Source organism: Gymnodraco acuticeps, unplaced genomic scaffold (genome assembly GCF_902827175.1).
Source record: "Gymnodraco acuticeps unplaced genomic scaffold, fGymAcu1.1, whole genome shotgun sequence".
In the NCBI taxonomy this organism is placed as follows: Eukaryota; Metazoa; Chordata; class Actinopteri; order Perciformes; family Bathydraconidae; genus Gymnodraco; species Gymnodraco acuticeps.
Window position 1 is genome coordinate 1,218,523 of NW_022989861.1, and position 26,851 is coordinate 1,245,373.

Consider the following 26,851-nt stretch of genomic DNA (forward strand, 5'->3'; position numbering starts at 1 on the left):
CATTTATATGAGTTACTTATTAGATGGCAGATAAAGTATTACAATTCAAAACATTGGTTATTCACAAGATGTTACATTTTATATATATTATTATATCACCCGAAAGCTGTTTGTGTGTCTGCATGGGTTGTTATCTCTATTTTAACATGCAAAAACATTGTCTCTCTTTTTTAAGGGTCTCACTTTGAAATAGCAAAATATGCATCCCTTTTTTTCAAATGAGTGCAAGAGACCTTTCCTAATTCTTGAAATGTGTATGTATTTTGTTATAATGATGTATACAACCATGCCTTTTTGTTGGGCAGTTTGCTTTATAATGTTTCATATTTAGACACTAAAAGTTCATTTAGCTGATTATTCTTTCTTTCTTTTACATTCATTTTCTTGAATTGAATATAATGTGTGGTCGTTTTACTTGAGAAAATGATTTGATCACTTCTTCCAACACTGCAGCGTCTCCAAACTTTGTGCGTCTATCCACAGTGTGTGTGTGTGTGTGTGTGTGTGTGTGTGTGTGTGTGTGTGTGTGTGTGTGTATGTGTATGTGTATGTGTGTGTGTGTGTGTGTATGTGTGTGTGTGTGTGTGTGTGTGTGTATGTGTGTATGTGTATGTGTGTGTGTGTGTGTGTGTGTGTGTGTGTGTGTGTGTGTGTGTGTGTGTGTGTGTGTATCCTCCTGCAGATCCTGTCCCGGCCACAGAGGGGCGTAGTTACACGGGCTGACAGCAGGAGTGCAGCGGCTCTGAGGCCGGCAGCGCTGCAGTTTAATGGGCGGAGGAAGGCAGGGCCCAAAGGCACTGCGGCCAGGAAGCAGCTCGAATTACACTGGGGGTGCTTGGGGGGGAATGACACCCACTGAAGTGAAGGAGGAGGGCAGTGTGTGGAGACGTAAGGAGGAGAAAAAACCCTAGTAAACCTGACAAAGCGCCTGAGAAACAGTGCGAGGACTGACGGCGGAAGGAGAGAAAGAGACGCAAAGACGCTCATTTCACCAGGGGAACGCACACTGATGGATTTTATGACATTTTGCATCGGACAACTACCCTGTCGTACCTTTTAAAACCCCGTTCCACCTCCGTAGTAGCTGCAAACTTTCTTTTTAGTTGACAAGTGCGCTGCTCGGGAACACTGGGCATGTTCTGCGCCTTGGAAGAAACTTGGTGACGGGGAGGAAAGTTTCTGGAGGACAGCGGTATGGTTTTCCGAGCTGTTTACGAAGGATAACGCGTGTGAACTCGGATTTCTTTGCATGGCATTGGACTACGCTGCCAGTCGGGGTTGGAATATATCCTCTGATCTGAGTAGATACCGGCTGTTTGTGGAATAGTAAGCTGAAAAAGGCAGCGCCTCGCAGATTTTTTTTGGTGCATTGTGGAGTTGGAGACATTCCTCCCTCCGGATTCAGCTCATGCTCTCTCCTCCCTTATCTGTGCATGCCAAAACAGAGATCTCCTCGATTTTATTCCTCCATGGTAAGTATTTTCTGTTTACGTGTGAAGCTTCCTCACTATCTCTTCTGTCAAGATATCGGCTGTCATGACAAATTGTAGAAATGCCTGTGGCTACTATGTTTCCCTTTGCTGCTGCACGACAACATACAACTTCGCTTTTGTTGAATTTAAAGATTTTCTCACCATTAATTCCCTTATGAGACTTTATTTAGTGTGCACACATCTACACAAAGTTTATTTGAGATAAATTCACATGCAGCAAAAATATTACAATGTGCATTGTTTATGTATTTAAAATGAAATCAGTGACCCTTGTTTATTTTTAGAAACGAGGCACTTTAGGCACCTTGCATCATCACTTTAGGGTCCATTAACAAGTGTCCTGGTTATTTATTACTTTGCTTAATTTTCTACATTGTATTTATGGTGCCAATTATCCCGTGACCGCAGTTGTTTTTCACTGCTTGGTGCCGGAGCCCTAAATCACTGAACAGCTCCAAATGAGCACCCATTGTAGAGAAAGCCAACTGATTTGAATTTCAATAGGAATTCAATCAGTGCCAAGAAATGTCATTCAAAGCCCGGTTTAAATGAAAGCTGTGGTCATGTATGGAGCCTTCATGTGCCCAAAATGTCATGTCGTCAGCAACGTGCTTCTTTTTTTTCTTTTAATGAGAAGCACATTATATCAACTTTTTAAACCTAATTAGTTTATGTGTTTCTTATGTTTCTATGTATTTATTATTTTACCACCCATTTCGCTGTGTGGCTATATTTGAAAGCTGCAGAATAATCCAGTACTGTTGTTATTGTGCTCTTCTAGAGGCTTTTAAAATATGTATGGGTAAATCTGATTTCTATTCATCTTGCTAAAGTTCCCATTCAGCTCGATTGTTGCACCGATTGATTTACAATTCATTAATAATGCATACGCCTAAGCTGTAACTATGCAGAATTAATTACAAAATCAAACCGCTGCATACCTCTAATAATGTTAAATGGTTGGATACATTAATGGATTCACCCTGACATGATGTGCGCAGGAGTCCGTGTCGCGCGTGTGCTCCCTGAGGTGTGAATGAAAGACAAATCAGGTTTTCAGATCGTCTCAAAAAGTCAAACTACATGTGTCCTTGTGGTAAAAACCGATCGATACGTCCAGCTGGAGCAGAAGGAGCGCAGGGAAGCGTGACTTCTCCAAACCTCCAGAGACACTTCAGCACGGTGGAACCGCAGATGTCTGGCTAAACAGATTGCTGTGTGTGTCTGTGTACAATATTGCATTTCAATTAAAGCCATACTGGTTTCATAATCAAGTCAAGCAAATGCAATAAGAGCCTCTTACGAATACAATTAACACGAGGGCAGCGGCGCGGGCAACAGGTTTGGTGCATCTGTTGCAGCTAAATGAACCATTGGCTATGCTGTCCATTTTGTGCCAGGATATTTTCAAATCATATTTCCTTGCCTCATCCGTTAAGAACATAATGTATTATTCATTTGGAGGGAAGAAAATATAAGCAGTTTGGTTAAATAAGGAGAAAAAACATCAGATTTGTGGTAAATCACATATTGATAGTTAAAACAATTCTGATCCTTGATTTATATTGCAAAGTATTGTGAGTCAGTGAGACTTTGCTTCTCTAAAACACATTTAAATGCATATAATTATACATGTGAAGCGGAGTTATATGCAGGTAGGTCATGTGTTGACTGCTGGTGCCTCATTGCTCTGGTATGTCTGGCTTGTTCGACAGCATTTTGAAGCACTCTATGTTGCTTTCTGTGGCTTCATTTTTCTGTGTCACTTTGTCAACAATAATTGGAAAACTAGTGCTAAACAAGATCTTAGAAACCCTTGCAATGTTATGTTTAACACATGTTCTGTTTCCCCTCTCAGCCCAGGTGATTGGGTGAATTCCGCTGAGTGACAGGCCGACCCGGCAGCAGTTGATGGTTGGGCGGACTCCCTCAGATGGGATCAGTGTCCAGGGGGAGGTGGAGAAGGAGAGTATGGGGAGCGCTTGCCCCCACTAACGGGATGGCCTCGTGGGCCTGGCTGCTGGCCGCTGTCCTGCTGTCCCTGCTGACCGTCAGCGTGGCCCGGCCGCCCCTAACCGCCACCAAGGAAGAAGAGGCCACTCTGGAACCTGAAGGTAGGCAGCGGGGGGGGGGGGGGGGGGATGGGAACAAAACAGAAAAGGAGAGTGTGGGAGGTGGAGCAGGGGAGGAGGGGGGAAACATTTGTTTGGGTTGTTTTTAGAGAGCATGGTGTAAGTCTGTCAAGTTTGTTTTCCCCCTTGAAACCTGACTTCAGAGTTTTGAGATATCCTGAGAAATTCCTTCCCTTATCTAATTTAAACATCGATGCTAAAAAAATCCACGATTAGCGTTAAGCTAAATGAGTGGTATTTGGATTTCTACAATTTCATCCATTTAAAGTAACAAAACAACATGTTCCCACTGTCACTTAAACATTTACAGTTTAGTATGGGACATTTCTGGCATTTTCTTGGGCCATTCTTCCCCCTTCAAACTTCACCAAAAGTCTCAAGTAGGCTACAAAGAGAAAAGTATTTCTGTAAGATTTTGCGGGACATTACAAATAAATAAACCAAAGGAAAAAACAACTAACCCCAGCATGGCAAGCCTGTTGTTTTCCTCAGCGTGAGGTGTGTCATTCACACATTTTTGTTTGATTTCTGTTGCTGATGTCTATGCTAGTTCAGGGTGTGCATGAGTGTTAAAGGCAGGTTTGTGACCCCGCGTGGGAGGACAAAGGAGAGCTGTGAAGGAGGGTGGGGAGTGTTTATGCTGGCATTTCTCTCATGCCCTGCTGGCCTGGAACGAAGCAAAAAGAGCAAGGGAAAGGGAGAAATTAGTAGAGGTCTTTGGTATGTTTCTCTGAGTTTGTGCAAAGTTTGTGTAATATTTGGAAGTCTTTTTTGGTATAACCTTCTGAAAACTCGTTTTGTGAGAGCGTTTTCTTTCTCTTTTGAACCTTCTCTATTTTTCTTGTCAGAGACTAGCTAATTAGAGTTGTTGTGATGGATGGTAACTTACATTCCAAAGCCTTTTGTTCCCGGGCTTTAATCAGCATGCTAATTGTAAGTTGGGCCAACAACAGAGCATCACTTTTCTTAAGCTACATCCCCCCCCCCCCCCCTCTCTCTCTCTCTCTCTCTCCTCCTCTCTCTCTCTCTCTCTCTCTCTCTCTCTCTCTCTCTCTCTCTCTCTCTCTCTCTTACACACACACACACATACACTCTGTGCCTCGTCTTACCCTTTGCCCTAGAGGTCAGGTACTGTCCTACTTACCTTGATGATAGGCCGCAGAGGCTCCGGCTGGTGTTTTGTTGTTCTGTCGCAGACTGTTTGGCTCCGAGCCGGCTCATTCAGAGCCCCACATGGCCTGGACGTTACGCTACATGGCCAGAGAGGACAGAGAAAGTTAGAGAGTTATACAATCCTCCAGGAAAGGTCTAAGAGGATTTGTGCATATTTGACTTCTCCTTTAGATGGAGAGATTACAGAGCGCTGGGTTGCGGTGAAGTCATGTGACTGGAGATTAAGTGGCTAGACCTGGGGGTCACATGACGAGGGATCAACGGGGCACAGAGAACCTGGCTTGCTTATCTGATCCTGAGTTAGTTTCCCGGTTGCACATGGCAAACATAGATGTATTTTATGATTGAATCAATGCGTCACCGGTTTTCCTGTGGTCTCCTTCCTGGTGCTGGTGTCACCTGTAGGGAGACAGATTGGCTGTCCCGCCTCTTCCCTTTTTGCCCTGCAGCATGGGTCAAACCACTGCATGTGTGTGGGAGCAGCAATTGCTTCAGATTCATCAGATCGCATATCAATGTTGTCTCTTTAGAGCCCACGCCTGCTCCCCTGGTGGCCCTGCATGTTTGTTGACCTGTGGCTGCTTTAAGAGTAGAAGTCAAGCGAGCACTGGTTAAGATCTCCACAACAGACCTATTGTTGTCCCTCTAGTCACTCCAGTGTGTTTACCTTGTCCAGGCACTCTGTGTGATTAATATACTCTGACTGAGCTGAATAACAATGGTACCAAACACAGCAGGTGTGTGTCTTTACCATTGGTATTCTCTGCCCTCCGGTCTGTTCTGGCCCTCTCTTTGCATATAAAGCGGAATAAACATTGGAATAAAAATGTTTGTGAGTGCGGCAGACAAAAGTCTGGCTTTACTTTCGTGCTCTCCCTGCCAAACTCTGTTCTGCAGCAAACACTTCAAAAGATAGTGCTTTAATAAATAAAGGCTACATTATGTTTCAAGGATGAGTCTCTAAAGCTCAAACAGAAGCAACAAAAGGGTGGATGTTAGTCAGTAAAGTTTTCTTAATGTTTTTTTGGCACAGTAGGAACATCTCTTCTCTATTTATTTGCTGCATGATTTATACTCTTAAGCAAGTTTGCAGTCAGCTGCGTTTAACACTACATCAACTGCGTTTATTGCATTAAAAGCCATAATAATTATAGACTGCTAATTAAGATAATAGTTTTCTGGAGACTGTTATTAGTTGTATGGGAAGGTGGGAATGTGAGGCTTATTATCTGTAACACTGTGCTATCTACACAGTAGTAGTGCGGTAGTCAAATAATAAAAGAGTCAGCTGGCCGGTTAATGACACAGTGTGTGTGTGTGTGTGTCCGTGTGTGTGACTGTGGCAATGGCAATGGTAGTGAACTCTAAACAAACGCAGTGTGTCGGCCGCTGGTGTGACCAGGAGGGGGTAGGGGGAGTTGGGCTGAATATACGGCCTTCCCACAATGACTTTTATTAGCCTGCCGTTGGCCGCTGTTAATCTTGAAGGTTTGAGTGTGTTGGTGGTTGTGTGTGTGTTCTGTTATTTGCCTTGGCAGAAAATACCCTGTCACTCAACCGCTCCATCTCACACCTGTTTGATAAGAGGCTGGGAAGAGCTGTGATCTGTGCCAGCCTGTGTCTCCGGTCCCAGTGGAGGATAAGTGTGGAGAGGGTGCAGGACTATGGAGGAAAACACTAACTGAAACCACTGAATATGGTTCTTTACCCTATCTTGTAGTGTATTATATATGTTTTTGTGCATGTTAATGGTCTGCAAAGGCTCACAAAGTTCCTCCTATTGACAAAGTACAAATTTGAAACCAGAAATTAGAGCATAATAAGGCCCCTTTAAAAAGTAGGTATTTTAACCTGATAGTCCTGCACCTACTGAACTGTTTTTGGAGTACTTGTAGTGTTTAAGATTATCACTTCTGGATTTGTTTTTGTGCAAGGCACTACACCTCCTGCCTGCTCACTTTTCTGGAAAAAAGTGCTACTTATAATGTAAATGTGTAAAGCTAAAACTCTTGTTAAACTTCTCCAATATGAGGATGTGCTGTTTTATATCATTGCAAACTGCATATCAGTTTGGACTGTTGCATTGAACTAAATGAGACATTTTCAGACGGTACCTTAAGTCTTGATAGGCAAAGATAATCTGAACATTTGTCCATTAAAAAAACAGAAAACATGTTAATCTCTAGAAGTCAGAGCAGAGAGAAGCTCTACTCTGAGGGTCAATCGAGGTTTGACCTAAGAAGATCTTTTCGAGATAAGGGGGTGGCCCGTGGGTTAAAGGGGTCGGGTGGGGTTCAGGGAATGCCTTGATGAGGGGTGAAAGGCTGGGCTTAGCAGAGGGGCTGTTGCCATGGACGCCAGCAGGAGCCAGTTCATGGAGCTGCTCCTTTGTCATAATAAAAAAAGCTAAGGAGGGATTTGAATGTGAAAAGACACTGACATCAGAAAAGAGCGGAGAGACAAAAAGAGGGCAGAAAAGTCCTGGGATTTGACTACGTGAGGAGGATACAGAGGAAAAGAGGAAAAAGGGAGGGATAAGAAGGGCAGCAGAGATAATGTGATTTGGCAGTGTGTGTGTGTGTGTGTGTGTGTGTGACTCTGATACGGGAGTCATTACATTAAGCCCACCTATCCCATTGTGCAGAACACGACAGGGAGGAGATGGGAGAATAGATCTGCAGGCCAATGTTCTTTTCCTTCAAAGTAAATGTATAAGATGATATTCTTCAGTTGTAAACGTTGCCCTCCCAACATTCTTGCTTAGCTCTGATGGAAGGACAGAGAGATGAGAATGAGACATTGGTGGGAATTGCTGCATTTTGCTGCAAAGACTAATTATGGTCAGCCAAAATGGTGTGAACGAAAAGAGTGGACAGCCTGATTCTATCACACCTGACTTGTATTAGCTGTCGTGCTGAAAAGAAAGAGAGATGGGTTCTGAAATGGAGGTGTGCTTCAGGAGAAGAGAGGCAAGATGATAGCGATGATGGAGGGAGGGGAGAGGAAAAAGCTGTTAGATAGAAATCGAGCAAAAGCGTGATCGTGTGAGTGTGTGTGTGGGAGATAGAGAGTCTCCAGCCCCCCCCCCCCCCTCCTGTGGTGCAGAGGCGGATGAAACTTCTGCAGAGATGACAAATCTGCAGTGAAGTGTTTCAACTCTTCAACTCAGCATGCATCCCTGGACCCTTGTAAACTTTCTTCAAGAGCAGGGAAGGTGTGTGTGTGATACATGCATTTATTAGTGCTATTTTCCCAGAGCGTGTGCAAGGATTCTCAAGGTTTTTTAAGCATCACTCGCTGTGCCTTACAGGTTCCCATGAACAATCGGGCATGCTGGAGGTGTCAACAGGTTGGGGAAGGGTCAGGGTTAGGTCAGCAGGGTCAGCGGGGGGTAGAAGAGGGTGGGAAGGGGCGACAGAGAGAGCAAAGCTGAAAGGAAGGTGAAGGAGGGAAGCAGCAGCAATAACAACAAGAGGAGGAGGAGGGGGACAGATGGACACTGCAGTGATAAGAAAATGATGAAATGACACGTGCATGCTTTCTTAAATCAGACGCACCATTTGGAGAGATTCCTTCCTGTGTGCTTGTTTTACCTCCTTGTGTCTGTATCATCTTCTATGGAGCAGCCACCCTTTCTCTTCGATGTGCTGACAGACAGTACAGCCCCTTCATGTGTGTGTTTCTGTATGTTCCTGGTTGCTACGTCAGCCCCTTTGTTTCCCGGTAGTTACGACATTTCTACATTTCTGAGATCCTAAATTAAACAGCATAAGGGAAGCCAGTAATAACGTTAAAGTAAAAGGCAGTGGCCCCCGGTGTGGAAAACCACGTCGTAAAAAAAGGTAACGGAGACAGCTCCCCATCAATCAGCGCAGGAGCTCCACCTTTTATCAGACCACACACTCAGTCCTGGGTGGGGAGGGAGGGAGGGGTAATTATTTCCGGATCGAAGGATAGAGGAAGAGAGAAAGAAAAAAAAAGACAATACAGGAACTGTACCTGTGTATGTCTACTTGCCCAGGGGGGACGTTTAGAGGCTCGCGCACATGCCTCGGCCGCTGGCGGAATGACTTTCCCTTCCTGTCGAGGCTGGAGTGTGTGTATACTTTACATTTAACACACACATAGGGCAGGGTAGGTGTGGAATGTTGTTGAAAAGTTGCATTGAGGTACAGGAAAGGCTGCGAGTGCCACCGCCTCTATAATTACACGTATCAGCCTTCAGTCAAACACCTCATATGCCTTCATCGCTGGATTTTCCATTGTTGCTACTTTCCCCTAGCTTTAAATCTTTATAATCCCTCTTTTTCTCTTTCAGATGAAAAAAACACAAACACGTAGTTCTTGGCATTTTTGGACTGCAGTAAAAAGAGCATGGAATTTATTTATTTTCCACTGTGGATGGTTGCAAAGGCTTTGGGAAGACCGAATGTTCACATTTATGCATTAAAGTGTGTATTTTAAAGTCTGCAACAGACTCAAGGTAACTGGTATCGGCTTCGGTATACATTTCCTCCTTTTGCTTAACATTCAGTCACAGTCGAGATTTAAAATCCGTCCGGATGTAGAAGTGCAGGCTCAGCTACAGACATTCAGAATTCCCTTTGATATATTGGACATTCACCTCGGCCTCTCCGTGAAGTTGTACAAGTCTGAGGACACGGTGTACACACATGCTCACAGGCGGACTTGGATTTTGTCCCAGAAGTGAAGGTTTTATGCACTTTGGAGTCGACAGGAGTTTCTTGCTCGCTGCCTTGGCGGATCCAGTGGTTGTTGTCCATGGCCATGTTACGAAAGAGAAGGGAGAGATAGAGATAGAAAACAGAGAGTCAGACTACAGCCAGCTCAAGGTTTTCTAAGCTTATGCGCAGAGTCAAAACCAAACTTATCGGCAAATTAGAGAGCGCCTCTCCTCCTTCCCCTTTTCTCCCTTCCCCTGCCTTACACTCGCTTCTGTCCCAGAGCTTTCTGGCTGCTTTCTCTTCCGACAGGCAGACATGGTGGAGGTTTATTACTTTTTTTTTAGGCTGCATAGATTTGCACTGCTTCTCGTCACACAGAGAGACCGGCTGCTTGGCATCTCGGCTGTGGTGTTGGTGGTGGGTAGGGGGGGCTGTCTGTCAACACAGTAATGTCCAATTCTCACCTGCTCGCAAAGCATCGATTGTTTTTCCTTCGCTCTACACACGCTACTTCAGCCGTAACTGCATGCTCTGAATCTATATACGCCAATCACGCTGACTGCACACCTGATAACAGAACAGTGGTATTTTCTAATGGGTCCATTTCAAATGACTGACTGGGAGATTGTGGTAAAGACATGTTGGTGTTACGGTTTAAAAAAAGAAAATGGGCCTCCTCTTTTCTGTATTGCTCCTCCTGCATAAGTTGATTGAAGTGCATCCATTGGGGTTTATGTGGTGTTTTTGTTTCTTACACTATGGCTTGTTTCTTTCCTCTCCCACCTCTCTTTCCTCCTTTTTGTGCACCCTCTTCCTCCTCCAATCTATCCATCCTCCTCCTCCCCCCCTCCATTCGCTCTGCAGAGGCCTCGAACAAATACCAAATTTCTAAGCCCACGGTGTGCTCAGTGCACCCGGGGGACCTGCTGAAGCTGAGCTGCCCTCTGCCGCAGACGGGGACCATCACCTGGACCAAAGATGGCAGCTCTCTGGGCATCAACAATCGCACGGTGATAGAGCAGGAGGTGCTGCAGATCCGTGATGCCACGGCCAAGGACTCGGGCCTGTACACCTGCACCAGCGTGGGCAAAGACACGGTCTGCTTCATAGTAAATGTCACAGGTGAGTCAGGGAGAAGCCAGGTCAGGATGGGACAGGGACTTTGGAGTCGGACTGAGCTTGGATGAGTCCAGGAAGTGGCCATGGAGCAGGGAGCGTGCATTTTGGTCTAGTGTTTATGTGCAAATACAGCAGCATACAAACTGATTTACCAAACAAGATCCCCACTTTAGCATTGTCTTGTTCACGTGCCAATTTGCGACTGCATGAACATTTGTGCATGCGATACTATACGTGTGTACATGCGGGTTGCGAAGGCTGGCAGTAACCGTGGTTACTCTGTGCAGATGCCATCTCGTCGGGGGATGATGAGGACGATACAGAGCGATCGGAGGACACTGGGGCGGACGGAGAGCAGTTAAGTAAGTATGGGAGAAACGCAAAAGAGGGATGAAAGAGTAAACGATGCAATACCTTTCCCCACTAACTCGCATAGAGTAGGCACACTTGAGCAAGGCACAAAAAGCGACAGTAGAAGCCAGTGCACTAATCTGGTCCTGTTTACTCTCTGTATGTGAAATGTTGTTTATACCTTGAACTGAGCTCTCTTTGAGGACCTTCTCTAAGTAAAAATAGCAAATTCATGACCTTATTCTAGTGGAAATAACCACAGCTTACTTCATACAGTAGTATTTGAGAAATTAGGGGCATACTTTAGGACAAATTAAAGCAGATAAGGTGCAGTTACACAGTGTAAACTTTCCTGTGCGTACTTTATATGATCAGCATGTTGTTTTCATGTATGATGATTCAGAATGCTACATTAAAGTACTGTTTGGATAAGACTTCAGTTAAACCAGCTGAAACGTATGATAAATTGGCTACTATTTGGAAACCTGTATTTTTCATGAAAAAATAGCAGACGTTTCTGTTTTCTGCCTCTCAAATATGAAAACTTCCTGCTTTACTGTGTTTCATATCATATTAAAGTAACTATCTTTGGGCTTTGGACCAACAAAACTATACATTTTATGATGCCTCCTAGGACTTTTAAACAGGAAATAACCCTTTTCACTATTTTGTTTTATTGACCACATTATTGCATAATCCATAGAGTGGTGCAGTGACGTAAACTGTGCATGAGATCGATATATTTATGATTCGAAAATTATAAAAGTAGGGTAGACATGTGGATATTATCCGGCTGAACAAAACGTGCATTTATCTAACAGGTTCGTTTTCCACAGACCTTATTTCGAGCTATTTTCCAAAATCCTATGGAGAAATCTCATTGCTTTTTTGTCGAGGGAACCCATGCGCAGCTTACTTCCGGGTTTCAGGACGCGTCACTGCACCTCTCTATAAATCTATACAATTATTGGCAGATAAAAAAAATATCGTTAGTTCCCGCCCTACTTCTGGAATGCTGATTGGGATAGTCAAACACTAACAAAGACTTAATCCCTTAGTGAAATAATCTATTAAACTCTGACAGTCTTTATTAGCACAGTTCAGATTCTGATTAAGGCAGAAGAGGAAGTGGATGGTGTCTATTCTTCTGCAGACAGCTGTTAGCAAAGCCGAAACTCCTGTCAGCTCTGCCTCACACCCATATCTTTGCTATTCTATATCTCAGCATTCCTGTCTATGCTTAAACTCTGAGATTTTCAGAGTTCGCGTTGGATGGTGTGTGTGTCTCTCCAGGGAATACTGACATTCCTGACATTCCTCAGCTAGTGTCCCACAGGTAGTCTGGCCTCATGGAGCCAGTCAGTCAGCTGGGCTCATCCATTATGAAAGACAACCCATCTGGACTCAGTTACCCACCTGATGTGTGTGTGTGTGTGTGTGTGTGTGTGTGTGTGTGTGTGTGTGTGTGTGTGTGTGTGTGTGTGTGTGTGTGTGTGTGTGTGTGTGTGTGTGTGTGTGTGTGTGTGTGTGTGTGTGTGTGTGTGTGTGTGTGTGTGTGTGTGTGTGTGTGTGTGTGTGTGTGTTGTGTGTGTGTGTGTGTGTGTGTGTGTGTGTGTGTGGTGTGTGTGTGTGTGTGTGTGTGTGTGTGTGTGTGTGTGTGTGTGTGTGTGTGTGTGTGTGTGTGTGTGTGTGTGTGTGTGTGTGTGTGTGTGTGTGTGGTTGTGTGTGTGTGTGTGTGTGTGTGTTGTGTGTGTGTGTGTGTGTGTGTGTGTGTGTGTGTGTGTGTGTGTGTGTGTGTGTGTGTGTGTGTGTGTGTGTGGTGTAAGAGGTGTAAGAGGTGTAAGAGAAAGTTTTACCCAAGTTTGCCTTTGTGTTGGTGAGTACCTGGGGTAGTAGTGTGGTAATGAAGCCATGTGCACACATACATGCACACATACACTCTCTGTAGTAAAGCTGAGGGCTTCCACATCTTGTCAACATTCTGCACACGCACTGCCTCTCTCTGTGAGTCCTCCTCCTCTACTTTTGGGCTGACTGTAATTGCCTGAAATCCATTAAATATGGGGAGAGAGAGAGAAACTCGGCAAGAGGAAGAAAAAAATGGGGGAAAGGGAAAAGATCCAGCCATTCTGGTGGTAATAAGCAGTTTGAAAACAAAGGGAAAGCTGTTCTGGCAAAACAGTTGCATTTCCTCGCCGTGTGTGTTTTTTAAAATTCAAAACCGAGATTATTATTAAGAGGAAGGGGGGGAGAAGGAAAAAAGGAGGTGGGGGGGTTGTTGTTGGATCAGTACCAGCACTTCTCTGAGCTGAGGAGCCCAGGACTGGAGCGAGGGAGGAGTGTAGGCGTGGGAGGGAATGAGAGCGGAGAGTGAGGGGTGTAGCTTTATATTCCTGGCTTTCCTTTTTTTCTCCTGGAACTCATAGAATGGGTTGGGCATCGGGCCGCTGCAAAACAGAGCATTTTCATTTGACTTTGTATAGAAGATTGAACAACAAAAGCCAGCCCAGAGTGTTTGTCCACGGTTGCATTAGGTAGTGTTATTGAAGGAGATATGGAAGAGCTTTTAGGGATCAGTGAGGGGGTTTTAGGGTGAGGTTTGGGGTTAGAGTAGGGTAGCTAATGTCAGGCTGAGGTTAAAGAGCCACGTGGAGCCTTGCTTTCCCATGGTTGTAACAAAGTCTCCCACTGACAAATGTGGACATCATTGTTTACAACGTCATACATTTTTCTAGTGTTTTAGGTTAGTTAAAGCTGCACAGCAGGATTTCCATGGAAGACCAAATCTATCTCACAAGCATAGTTACAGATAATACTGAAACATAATGCATGCAGCTTAAGCTGTTATTATACTGTTAATGAATATGTATGAGATCTTGACTGATGTCCTGTTAGGGCTGCTGAAGTGAAAAAACCCAATCTTTTAAAAAAATCATTTGAATGTTATGGCCCCTGATATTTTTTGGGGAAAACCCATATTATGAAGTTTATGTTAAAGACATTATTTTACGAAGATGATGGCATCATTTTTGGAGTAGATCGTAAACATTTTGTAAGGTTTCAAACACTTTTTATTGCACTGAACACCCATTTACTCACTCAGACTTACACAAAGGGTAACAGGGTAATTTATGAACATGCAAAAGGTTTGCCAAAGTTTGAACAATTATGGCTATTTCTCAACAGTGATTTCAGCATTTCTGTATTTTGTCTAAGCTCAAATTGCTTGTTTATGGTGGGTGGGACTCAATTGGAAAATGTTGATGTCACATATTTCTGGAAACCAAGCAGGACTTCGAGGAGTATACTTGATATGGGATTAATCTGATACAAAAATATTGTGTTTTGTTGGAGGAGGAAATTCACCTATTTATTTTTCTCTGTATAAACTTTGGATTAGCAAAACATACACATAGTCTGTTGATTTCCAAACATTGGCTATAAATTGCTTTGTTGAGCTTGTGTAGATGCACTATAAAGATGAGGCTGCCACTGAAAAATTAACTGTTGCAATACCACTTCAGTGATCAGTGATGGATTGAGCTCTCCGGAAGAACAAAAAAAAGTCTTGACTCACAGAGCAGGAGTTCGATAACCTCAGCTCACCCCGGGCCAGCTTAGGATAAAAAGCCGTGTGTGGGGATCCGGATGCACGGGGCTTTGGGGGGGAGGCGGGGGATCCTGGAGTCCGCAGCAGTTGGGCCAGTGAGAGTTTGGCTTCATCTGGAGAGAGGTCTGGGGGTCGTCTCGTTTGAAGTGCTGCCCCTCCGGACCGAGAGCATGGGAAACAGCACCGCTCACCTTTCATGTCCCAACCTCATCGTCCGACCCCGGCTGGCAGTTTGGGGTCAGAGGTCGCTTTAGGAGAGACAGCCTCGCAATGGGCCGGTCTCCACCTAATCTGTCTATGTCTGACCGGACGGAGTGATGACAGGGAGAGCGAATGGAGAGAAATGGAAGTGGGGGCCGAGAGGTGAAGATGCAGGAAGTGAGGCGCAGATAGTGAGAGTGAGAAGGAGGAAGAAGAAAGAGCAATGACTAATTATAGTTGGAGCACTTAACCGTATTCAGGAAGGAAGAGCCCTGTTTACTGACTTTACTCTCCAAGTATGTGCGACTTGTCCGGTGCTGCGTGCCAGAGAAAATGATGGGAGGTGTCAGATAGTATGCAGATTGGAGAGAGAGCGGAGGAACATTTTCTCTTGGGACATAAACTCAAGTTGGAGGGTCATACACATGTCAGTAGTGGCCTTATCAGTGGGTATTCCCTCTGCCATATGAATAGGAAGTGACGGTGTAAAAGGCTGTTTTGGTTGTTATTTTAGTTTTTCTTCCCCTCTGAGCCCCATCTGCTTAGGCAATCACGCTCCCAGGTGCAGAGAAAAAGGGAGGGCGGGGGGCTTGGAGGGAAAATCCAGCTGACTGAGAGACAGGAATTGGGAGAATATAGGGATCCAGAGATTGGACAGAACACGAGTAAGGTGACAGATTTCAGTAGGAGGATTGGTTGATAATATCTGGACGAAGGTGCGAGTGGAGAACTCTGAAATCCTTCTTTAAAACGTGACTTTCATTTTCCCCCTGATGGCACATAATGATTGTCGAAAGGTGATAAGCCCCGCCGTCCATATCTAGCCAAGTGACAGGCAGATAAACAGCCGAGCTATGCTAATTGGAGGAAGTGGAGGGAGTAAAAAAAGTCTGTAAGTGGAATGAGATGAAATTGAATGTGATGGTCTAGTTACCCTCTTGGAAACGCCCAGCCACATTCCCCCCTCAGAGCTGATGTTTTTCCCCCCCCTGCAACACCCCGCCGAGCCTACAGGGAAAGTGTGTGTTTTTATTTAACTGTGTGAGTGTGGAGCTCTGGGTTGTGTTATATCAGACAGTGTTGCCAAGTAAAGGGGGGGGGGGGGGTCTCTGGGAGTGTTAGGAATGGTTCAGGTTTGGCTCCTCTGCAGTCACGCTTCCATGTACATCTGCATGAGCCAGTCCTGCAGCCAAAACTGTTAAAGCTGAAGACATGATTAATGAAATCTCACCCTGACTGAACACCAACTGTTCTCTGGTCGCAGGCGCTCCGTATTGGACCTCGTCAGCAAAGATGGAGAAGAAGCTGCATGCGGTGCCAGCTGCCAACACAGTCAAGTTCCGCTGTGCTGCAGGAGGCCACCCCAAGCCTAAGCTGCGCTGGCTCAAAAACAGCAGGCCTTTCCGCCAAGAGGACCGCATGGGAGGGTATAAGGTAAGATAAACAGTAATACATCATACTTTTTATTACAACTCACTGCCTTCTCCTGCTTCTTTTTCTTGCCTTGCTGTACTTTTTTGAATGTATTTACAACTGGGGACGTCGAGTCTCCTACTTCCACTATCTTTCTCCGGCTGTCCTTTCACCCCTTTTCCACCCTTCACTGGAGAGACGGGAGGAGACAGAGGAAGCGAGGGCAGGGTTTCTGGTGTGAAATTGGAATTGCTCATCCGTGCGCCTCCTCTCGCCAGGATACTATACAGAGGCTCTCACTGTAACTCGAAATGGTTCTTTACCCCCAACAATTAGAAACTTAAGCCCGGGACATAAGGGTTAAATGCCCCCAGACAGTAACGTATAGAGGAGGTAGGTAGCGTCAGGGTTGAACTGAATTGAGAATGCTGAGGTAACTCAATCAGGGAGAACAGGTCCCACTGGCTTTGGCCGTAGTATGTGATTCTATTGTTATGAAACGGGATTTACAAACACTAATGCGTAGATGGTTAAAGTTAAACTGAAGGAGCTGGATGCAGTCACATTCTCTGTTTGTAACATTCTGCGTTAAAAGACTTCAAATCAAAACTATAAATAAACTCCCATGCATTGCCTAATTTATGGAGGGAGGGCCATCTGGAGGAACATGATAATGACATGATGTCAGAAGTCCACATAAATGAGTACGACTCTCTATACTGTGGTTCCTTGTGAAGTTTTCACCCTAGTCCTGTTTGGAAAATAAAGCAGTCCAAGTTGATTTATTTGTGCTGAAAATACCTGATTCTGTATGTCATGGGAAAGTTAAGCTAGTGCGCTTGTGTTTTATTTCCTCTTTGTATAAAAAAAGCCTGAAATCAGCTACAACCCGTCCTAATGTGATTAATTCCTCCCCTGTGAGTGACGGAGTCTATTTGGATTGCATTTTATTTGTTTCGTTCTTAAATCTCCCTTTTTATCTTTCTAAGCGAATAGCATTTTAGTGAAAATGCTATAACCATATTTATAGTATGAATTTACAGTTCAGTCAGGCAGATATTACATTAATTTAAGACAAGATCCAGTGATGCTGAACACGCCTGCGGTTCCTGGTTAATGACTGACGCTTTATGAGGAAACACATCCCCCTGCCAGGAAAGTCTACAGCACATTATGATGATGTTGCTTCTCATTGGCTTTCAGCGTACACATTACAAGCGTAGACACAAAACAGGCCACTGCGTGACGGAAATGATACAGTCAGGCTGTCGGATACACTGTGGGCAGCTCGTTTCTCGCTTTTTGTCAACACATGTTGGACAAAAGCTATACCTGAGCCCAGCCCTGTGGCATAATCTCTCCTTTGTGTGAAATGTAGGCCTCTACAAGCAGCGGCTACTGTCTCCGTTCAGCTGGCGGACGGAAACGCTATTGTTAGCTCACACCTGTGGATTCAACACAGGAGTCAAACTTTTTTTTCTCCAAATAATAATGAATGTGTGAATGAATGAATGAGAAAACTGTGTTTCAGACTACAACGGTGGGGTTTACCACCAAAGAAAACAAGGGCCAGACAGAAGGAAGTTTTGGGGTCTTTGATAGGTGTTTTCGTTGACAAAAAAATGGTATCTTACTACATTTTACCTTTTTTCGCTACTTATCAGAAATCCAAAAATAATCAGACACTAATAATGTGTAAGAAATAAGGGTATTATTTCCGGTTGACCAATATTGCAGGTATTCAAATAAATAAAAAAGTCCCTAAGGAGGAATCAGTCTTTCACTCGTTTTTTTTTTTCCATCCTTCTCATTTTGAATGTCACCTGCATTTTTGTGTGTGTATTTATTATGTGTATCAATGAGTGTGTGAGTGTAACAAGAAACCCCTGCCTCTCGTTCCCAGGTGCGTAGCCAGCACTGGACCCTGATCATGGAGAGCGTGGTGCCGTCGGACAAGGGCAACTACACCTGCCTGGTGGAGAACGAGTACGGAGCCATCAACCACACCTACACCCTGGACGTAGTGGGTCAGTACTGCACACACACATACACTCAAACTTGGAGTACTGTGAGACTAATGAAGGCAAGATGGAGGGATGGTGGGAGGGGAGGCAAGCAGAAATAGTTTTCGCAGTGTGAATAGTGTGTGTGTGTGTGTGTGTGTTTGTGTGTGAGTGCATGCTGTTTGATCACCCAGGTGCACTCTGGATGCAGGTGCAGGTCAAGAAATGCTGCCAAGTGTGTGGATTCTGATGTGGTTATTATATGATATTAAAAATTATATATTTTTACAATTGATTCGGGGAAATCCCAATTTTATGATTGTATTATGTGTTTACGATGTCCAATTAGGTTATATGTATTAGGTAGGCTCATTGAAGCACCGACTTTGTGTTATTTTGCTCTTTTTGCTTATCACGCATCCTCACAGACTAAAACAAATGTCATCTCTTCACCAACAACAAAAACAATATTTTACTGGAACTGCTTTTAATTGAAGAAATATATCCTCGGAAAATTGTTGACAGTCCTTAGCAACGAGGAAATAGTTTCTGAGAAAAAGCACATTGTTTTCCAGTATTCTAAATGCAATTGTTCATGCTTTGAGCACCACAGCCTTGGATAACAAAACAACAACTAGTATATTGCTCAATACCACAAAATGGAAGTAGAAAGATATGTTAATTGTGGTATTTTTGGATGAACAGACCCTTAAAAGGGGCCCTATTTTGCTTATCTTGTTTGGGTTTCCATTTCCTGCAGTGTGTTATATATGTTTTTGTGCATTTAAGTCTGTAAAGGCTAACATCCCAAAGTTCACGCCAGGGCGAGTTTCTCTCCTACATACTGCCTGAAGCGCCTCCATTGTTTTTAAAATTTAGTTTTTCAATGTATTGAACATGTTAAATGTTGTAGTCATTTCCATGAAATAATGACATCGCACTGTAACACTCAAGCTTCTATTGGCTAGTGCTTCAAAACATTGAACGTGTACGGCTAAGGGGCGGGACATCTCTAAGCGGTTGACAATTCAAAACAGAGCCGACCAGCTAACCAATCAGAGCACACCAGGCTTTGGTTTCAGACAGAGGGTGAAAAGAAATGCTGCAGCACAGGCAGTATGAGAAAAATAAAGACCTTTTTTGAACATTAAAACATGGAGACATTTCACAGTCGATGCACAAAATACAAATATGAACCTGAGAATGAGTATAATAGGGCCCCTTTAAGGCCCTGTCACACTGTCCCGAAATTTACACCCGATGGACACACGATAAAGGAAATGTTCAAATTCGGCTGTGATCGTAGCAACATCGGGCCATTCGTGAGGGCATGTAATATACGCATGTAATATCCGGCAGCAACTTCGTGAGCGGCAACTTCGTAAGGCACTCGTGAGGGCATCTTGTAAAATCGTGTCATCTTTGTGTTATCATCGGTGCATTCACCCTCACTCTGATCGGGGCGAATGCCCGATGGCACCGATGATAACAAGATGCCCTCACGATGGCCTTACGAAGGGCAACATTGACACACGAATTCAACACGAAAATGAACCTTCGCAAGGTCCTTCGGCTATTTTTTGGCATGCCAAAGATTTTGCCACCGCTCGCGAAGTTGCTGCCGGAGCCTGAGAAACTCCACCGGCGGTCATACGAAGGCTTAAGATGCCCTCACGAATGGCCCGATGTTGCTACGATCACAGCCGAATTTGAACATTTCCTTTATCGTGTGTCCATCGGGTTGTTTTATTGCACAACAAAATCATGTAAACATATTATGTAAATAACCCAATTTGTGTTCTGTGAAACTAAAAAGGATATAATATATTATGTTGAAGGACAGTTGACAGGAAGTTGTTGTTGTTATGGAAACAACATTACGGAGAAAACGTAATATTTTCTACATATAACGACCGATAAAGTAAAGAACAAAGTCTGAAGATATCAGTACAGTATCATAGTACTGTAACATAATTGTTTTTGGTACTTTCATTGCAGTTGTATGTCTTAAATGTAATGTAAATGTTGCCTTCGTGTGTGGTTCGGGGCCATCTTCGTGCGAAATTCACAATTCCATATTCGTGTGTCCATCGGGAGTCAATTTCGGGACAGTGTGACAGGGCCTTTAATGTTGGCTTGGTATGATGAGGACTTAAAGCGTTTGCTGATGATCCTCGTCAGGACAATGTGCTACCCTCAGCACAATACAGCGAGTTCAGACCCAACTCAGTCAACCCCTCACTGTGACCTTTGGAGCGCAAAAAGAGTGTTTTTCTGCTCAGTTTGCAGAATCGATGGAAAGCGGGGACAACAAGTGGAGTGGGATAACGCTAGTAAATCCATGTGTGCTTGTGAAAGAGAGCACGGTAACTTTGCCCTAAATTGATGCTCCTGATCTTTTGGCCTCAATCGAACCACAATACAAGCGATCAGTACCCATTGAAGTTTATCTGACACAGTGGTTCTTCTAAAGGCTGGTCAATAATCCGTAGATAAACCTGCAACTGTTTGGTCACTCTATATCTGTGTCTGTATGTAGAATTATTCTCCTACATTCACCTATTTCCTGGAGAGACGTGCTGTAATTACACACTTCTGTTTTGATTTGCGTATCCATGGTAATAAGGAGTATTATTTTCATTATATCAGATCGAGATTGAATACCTGAGGGTTCTACGAGCGTAAGGGCATAGAAACACATGAAGGTCCACGCACATGCTCCCCAACTCCGGCCCCCTGCTCCGCTCCCCTCTGCATTTAGCTAAAGCTCTCCTTCAGACTGCATATTTCTGTTTTTGTTCGGTTTTATTGCACAGCAGTAAACCCCCTCCACGTCTGGCTCCACAGGCGCTGCAACTTCTTGCTTCATTTTCTCCATTATAGCGGGGTGGACAGAGGGAGGAGAGCGGGAGAAAGAGGAAAGGAGGGGAAACAGAGACAGAAACGGTGCTCTTATCAGTCTTTCATTTGACCCAAATGACCTGCAGGATCAGCTATTAAAACCAAGAGGAACCAGTCATTTCTGGTTCAAACTGGCCTCTGGAGAAAGGGGCACAGTCAACACAGCTCAGTGGCCATGCAGCACTTTGTTGGTAGCCCCATGCCATCCTGTGCCATGCCGTGCTCTCTTCCTGTGCCCGTACCCCGTCCTGACCCTTAATGCCCTGTGTGCCAAGCCACCAGGTTACCCGGAGTTCACCGGTCTCGCATGGCACACCAAGGAATGCCCCTTGCCCGTCTCCTCGCACTTCTTTTTTGCCTCCCTCCCATTGTGGCTGCCATCAAATATCTCTCCACTAATGACTTAATTGATTAATGTATTCAGTTTTAAAATGGGTCACTACATATTGGTCACTGCAAAACATAAAACAGCACAGCGCAGTCTGCACTTTCATTTGATTTGATGCCTGCAGTGATGGAAAAAGTACTCAGATTTTTCACAAAAAATATAAAAACAACACTATTTCATAATCTAAAAACAACAGAATTATCAGCAACAAAAGCTCAGCTTCAAAATAAACATATGGATTAAAATGATCCCAAGGATAGATGTATTATTAAAAGTATTAGATTGTTAATATACAGAAAGTCCCAAATTAGCGCTTGGGCCCCTCAAAAAGGGAGGGTCCAAATAAATCTGAGATGTGGTGATGATTAATGGGAGATTGTTAGAAATATCATGAAACCATAAAAGTTCTGATAAATTGATAAATGTGGTGGACTAAATGGTACAATATTTTCCTCTTGACCTAGGAAGGACGTTTTTACATAGCAAGAAAGTACATTAAAAGTATACCAAAATATATTACTTGAGTAAATATACTTTGCTACATTCCACATGGATACAGGCAAAACCACCTTAGCTGTTTGTCTAGGCATTCCCTCATTTTCTGCTACAGACATTTTTTAAATCCTTAAAAGCTATTTCTTATTTTTCCCATCATCCTTTGTGTATTTCCCTGCCTAACTGTAGCCTCCTTGTGTGAGGTTAACAGACCATAAAGAAGCTTCTCTGCCCACACACATGCACACACCACACGATATCCCCTTTATCTAATTTCAACTTTTATTGTTTTGGGGTTTCTTCATAATCATGATGTGGCCCATTTTATCGCACTACAAACTGATTCTGTCATTTAGTCTGAGGTGTACGCAGCTCTGAATGCTCCAGGTAATATTTAGGTCAAATATAATACAAGTTAAAATGCATGTCTACTCCTCTACATGTGTTTTTCCATCATGCCAGAAACGTTTGGCTCTTTGCTGACAGACTGATTTAAGTCCATCACCTCTCTTTGCACGGGAAAGATCAGGAGGGTGAAGAGGCCTGTGAAAGATGGAGAATGAGAGAAAAGGGGGGGGGGGGGGGAGGAGAGAGACAATAAACAGGGTAGTTCCCTAGGAAGTGCAGGAAGGGGGAGGGAGACGGAGGGAGGGATTGAGGAGGGGTGGGAATCATCTGACAGATTTCAGAAAGATGGAGCAGAGAGACGGACATATGGAAGAAGTCTCTGCCTGCTAGTTTCTGCACTCTCATCTGTTGATCTCTCCCATCACCCACCCCCTCATTCTCCATTTCAGCCCCTCCTTCTTTTAAACCAGCCTCTAAACTCCTTCACACAGCCTCACCCTCTGACCATCCCCCCGACCCACCCCGACCTTCTACACACTCGGTGCACCTACCTTAAGGCTTTGTTTGAAAGCTCTCTGCAGCGCCCCAGGCTTAGTGATGTCATTTTGTAGAGAGGGTGTTTGTGTGTGTGTGTTGTGTGTGTGTGTTTGTGTGTGTGTGTGTGTGTGTGTGTGTGTGTGTGGTGGTGTGTGTGTGTGTGTGTGTGTGTGGTGTGTGTGGTGTGTGTGTGTGTGTGTGTGTGTGTGTGTGTGTGTGTGTGTGTGTGTGTGTGTGTGTGTGTGTGTGTGTGTGTGGTGTGTGTGGTGTGTGTGTGTGTGTGTGTGTGTGTGTGTGCTGTTGTGTGTGTGTGTGTGTGTGTGTGTGTTGTGTGTGTGTGTGTGTGTGTGTGGTGTGTGTGTGTGTGTGTGTGTGTGTGTGTGTGTGTGTGTGGTGATGGCAGGGGGTGGTTGCTGTCAGTATGGGGGTTGGTGGGCTCCTCAGTATGGTTGTGAGTGCCGGGTAGTGTTTTTGAAAGGAGGCATTGTTCAACAGGTCTCGCTCTGTTTGGATTCGCAGGCCAAATGTTTGCGTGTTAAAGAATGGCAGATAGCTCGGTTTGCTACGAGGTGTTTTCACTTTCCAAGAATGACACGTAGTTTTTTCTTAACCCTCTACTCATGTGCAACAAATTCACCCTTACTCTATGGAAGTCCTCCTGCAGCTGAGTTCTTTATCTATTAGTGATAAATGAGTCTGTGCCTCTTTGTTTTTTTGCAAAGTCTTAAAATGCAGAGGAGATAAGAGAGAGGCAGCCTAGTCAGGATCATAGCTTGTCAGGGTTGATGGGAAAACATTTACACTCGTAGTACGTGATGTTCTGCTTTTGCAAAGATAAACTAGACTTCATGTTTCTTAAAGGGAAATTACACCTTTTTAATTTAGACACAGCCTTAGTCTACACTTCCCTTGAAAAGTATTTTGTGTGTTATCTAATTACTGTTAAAGTATCTATTAATGTATTCAGAACCTTTGCCTTTAAACAAGCATTAGGGCTCCCATAATGATGAAATGTCACAAATATATATTAAGTTTGAGTATCATTAAAGTCATTCCCAGGCTGCAAGACATGCATAGAAGCTATGAGCTTAAGTGTGACCCGGAGGGAAACACAAACCAATCAGAGAAGACAGGGCTTTTTTGGGAAGGGGGCTAAAGGGATAGGCACTAAACTGAGCGTTTCATAGAGAGGGTAATAAAGGTCATGTTCAGATAGACAGACAACATTAAGCAAGTAAAAAGGTTGGAGAAATCTAAAATACTAATGTGAACAAAATGAAAAGTTAATATGGGTGAACCAGTTTTAATCAACCATTTCCCCCCTTATTAACAGAACGGTCCCCTCATTCGACCGATCCTCCAGGCGGGTCTCCCGCCAACACCACAGTAAACGTCGTGGGAGGACGCCCCGCTTCGTCTGTAAGGTCTACAGCGACGCCCAGCCTCACATTCCAGTGGCTCAAAACACATCACTCAGAACGGTAGTCGCTACTGGCCCCGATGGACACCCATACGTCCGAGTGTTGAAGGTACATTCCCACACTTCCTCTTTTAGATTTGATTCTTTTGATTATAGTTCCTCCTTTTTTCTTTGCTGGTGTATGTATGTATGTAGATGTTGCAGGTGTTTTTGATAACAAGCCATAAAAGGTCTAATAATTTCTCCCTTATTAAAGTGATAGGTGTTTTCCATGCTGGCTATGGTGGTGATTCCAGAAATACAGTATCTTTAGCCATGATATCTGATTTGACAAGTATGTGTGTGTGGATTGCAGCGTTCAGGCATTAACAGTTCCGACGTGGAGATGCTCACCCTCACCAACGTGACGGAGGCGGACGCTGGAGAGTATATCTGTAAAGTCTCCAATTATATAGGCGAGGCCAACCAGTCGGGCTGGCTCACAGTCGTCCCAGGTAACCTTTGAGACCTGACTACCCCCCTTCCTTTCCCCCCCCCCCCCCCCCGCTCCCGGTGTGGTTTCCTGGGCTCTGTCCCTGACCTGCTGTGCTGTGGTGGTCCTTCTGGTGGTCCTTCTGGTGGTCTCTTGGTGCTCCTGGGGCTCACACCCCCTTTCTCTCCCCCTAATGGTACATCCTTGTGTTTCAGCTGCTCCTTCCACTGCTGGGATTGGTGCAGTCATGGAAGCACTGGTGCATACCTAGACACTGAAATTGTCACAGCTCGCATGTGACGTTCACATTCTGTCTCTTGCAAGCTGTGTCAAGATGGTGTACGGTGTTGCAATACAGTGCTCTCCATGCTATTTGTGTTTGTGTTGTTGCATGTGTCCAATCCAGTTATGGATTAGACTTCTATTAGCAGGTTTTATTGGTGACGGGGGTCTTTTTGGTTGTTTTGTTTTTGGTGTATTTTCTGTTTTGGTGGGATCTATCTGTTTCTGTGTTTATGAAACCTCCTCCTCCTCCTCCTCCTCCTCACCCCAACAGCCTTTGCTCTAGATGGGACCTCGCAGATGGAAGCCATCCAGCTCCTCTTATTTCTCTTTTGGTGTTTTGGGTCTGATTGTTTTTTTTCTCTCCTCCCCATTTCCTCTTTCCTTCCTCCCCCCGTCCCCCCAACCCCCTCTGCTCTGATCTTCTTCCCGCTCTTTCTTCTTTGACACTTCCCCATTTTCCTCCTCTTCTTCTCCCCAGACTGCAGGTGTTAACACCACAGATAAGGAGATAGAAGTTCTCTACTTGCCCAATGTAACATTTGGAGATGCTGGGGAGTATACGTGCTTGGCGGGTAATTCTATTGGGATCTCCTTTCACACTGCTTGGTTGACGGTGCTTCCAGGTATATACACTCGTGTACTGTCCTCTCTTTTCCTTCTCTCAGCCTGTTTGTTTATGTCATTACAATGACCTCTGCGGAAGGCAAGTCCTCCCCCCGGAGTCCGAGGCGTACAGCTCAAATATTAGATTACTGCCATGAACCTGCATGGTCAACATCCGAGACAATGAAACGTAAGAGCAGGGAGCATATATTCAAAAATATTATCTGGATTGGCGAGCTGTTGAAAGCTCAGAGCAGATAAGAGGGTAGTTTGCAGACGACTTATTATAACTCTGAGACGGAAGTGGAGCTCCCAGAGCGGCTCGAGTGTCTCCGGACTCCAAAAGGAGGGGAGGGTTTGTTGCCCGCCTTCTCTCTTCCTTCTATCTCTCCTATGCACCTTGGGAAAAGTTTTTCAGTGCCACATTTTTGTTCTGCATGCAAGATGTGTGAAGTGTTTATTTGTATGCCTTAAAAGCGTTCTTCAACCCTTCTCTGGCTCTGATAATTGGCTTCTTTAAAGATCCTTATTTCATCTTGAAATAAAGATCGAAAGGTAAAGCTCAACACTCGCTCAAAGTTGGCTTGGCTTTCTCAATTATCAAGGCCAACCCTCTCCGGCTCGACACAGGCAATGACTCATGCGTGTGAATGTTTGTGGGTTCTCGTTTATCAACTTGTTTTATCCTATTTTTGTCCCTTGCTGTATGTCAGGCCTGTAATTATGCATACCAAAGGATCAAATACATAAAACTTAGTGTCTGCAAGTTCATTTCAGGCTAAGTTGAAAAAAAATTCTGCTCAAGTTGTAGCCGAAAGCAGGCCGGGCATAACATGAGATCGATGAGACTCCCTTAACGTCTTAAGCAGACACCAGTTTTGTTTTGTTTGTAAACAATACAGCGTAATGATCACAGTCTAGCCATTTCCTGTGGGACTAATATATCATATGTATTGCCCTTGATTTGCTCTATCTGCACTGATGGCGCCTTCAAGGCTACGGCTTCTGTGTGTGCGCTGTGGCTTTTGGACCAGCAGATACAAAGCAGACAGGAAAAAAGGTTCCTAGATGAAGCTTCACTTCCAGCTGGCTTTTTGGTTGGTTGGTTGGCTGTGCTGCACAAGAGCCTTGTTTGTGGTCTGTGTATTATGGAACAGTCCATTTCTACAGCACACACACAGACACACGCAAACCCGACCCATTTCCTCGACAGGAAGTTGAG

General features: G+C 44.4%; 1 protein-coding gene across 1 annotated transcript in view; it reads left to right on the plus strand.

The window, feature by feature from the left end:
- Positions 1-831: 831 nt before the first annotated feature.
- fgfr2 (fibroblast growth factor receptor 2) overlaps positions 832-26,851 on the plus strand; it is a 42,853-nt gene continuing 16,833 nt past the window's right edge. Inside the window, 9 exon segments of the mRNA XM_034240913.1 lie at positions 832-1,472; positions 3,352-3,607; positions 10,348-10,605; positions 10,890-10,964; positions 16,029-16,198; positions 18,081-18,204; positions 24,183-24,251; positions 24,254-24,378; positions 24,625-24,763. Of these exon segments, the coding sequence (XP_034096804.1) occupies positions 3,427-3,607; positions 10,348-10,605; positions 10,890-10,964; positions 16,029-16,198; positions 18,081-18,204; positions 24,183-24,251; positions 24,254-24,378; positions 24,625-24,763 (1,141 nt within the window). The 5' untranslated portion in view covers positions 832-1,472; positions 3,352-3,426.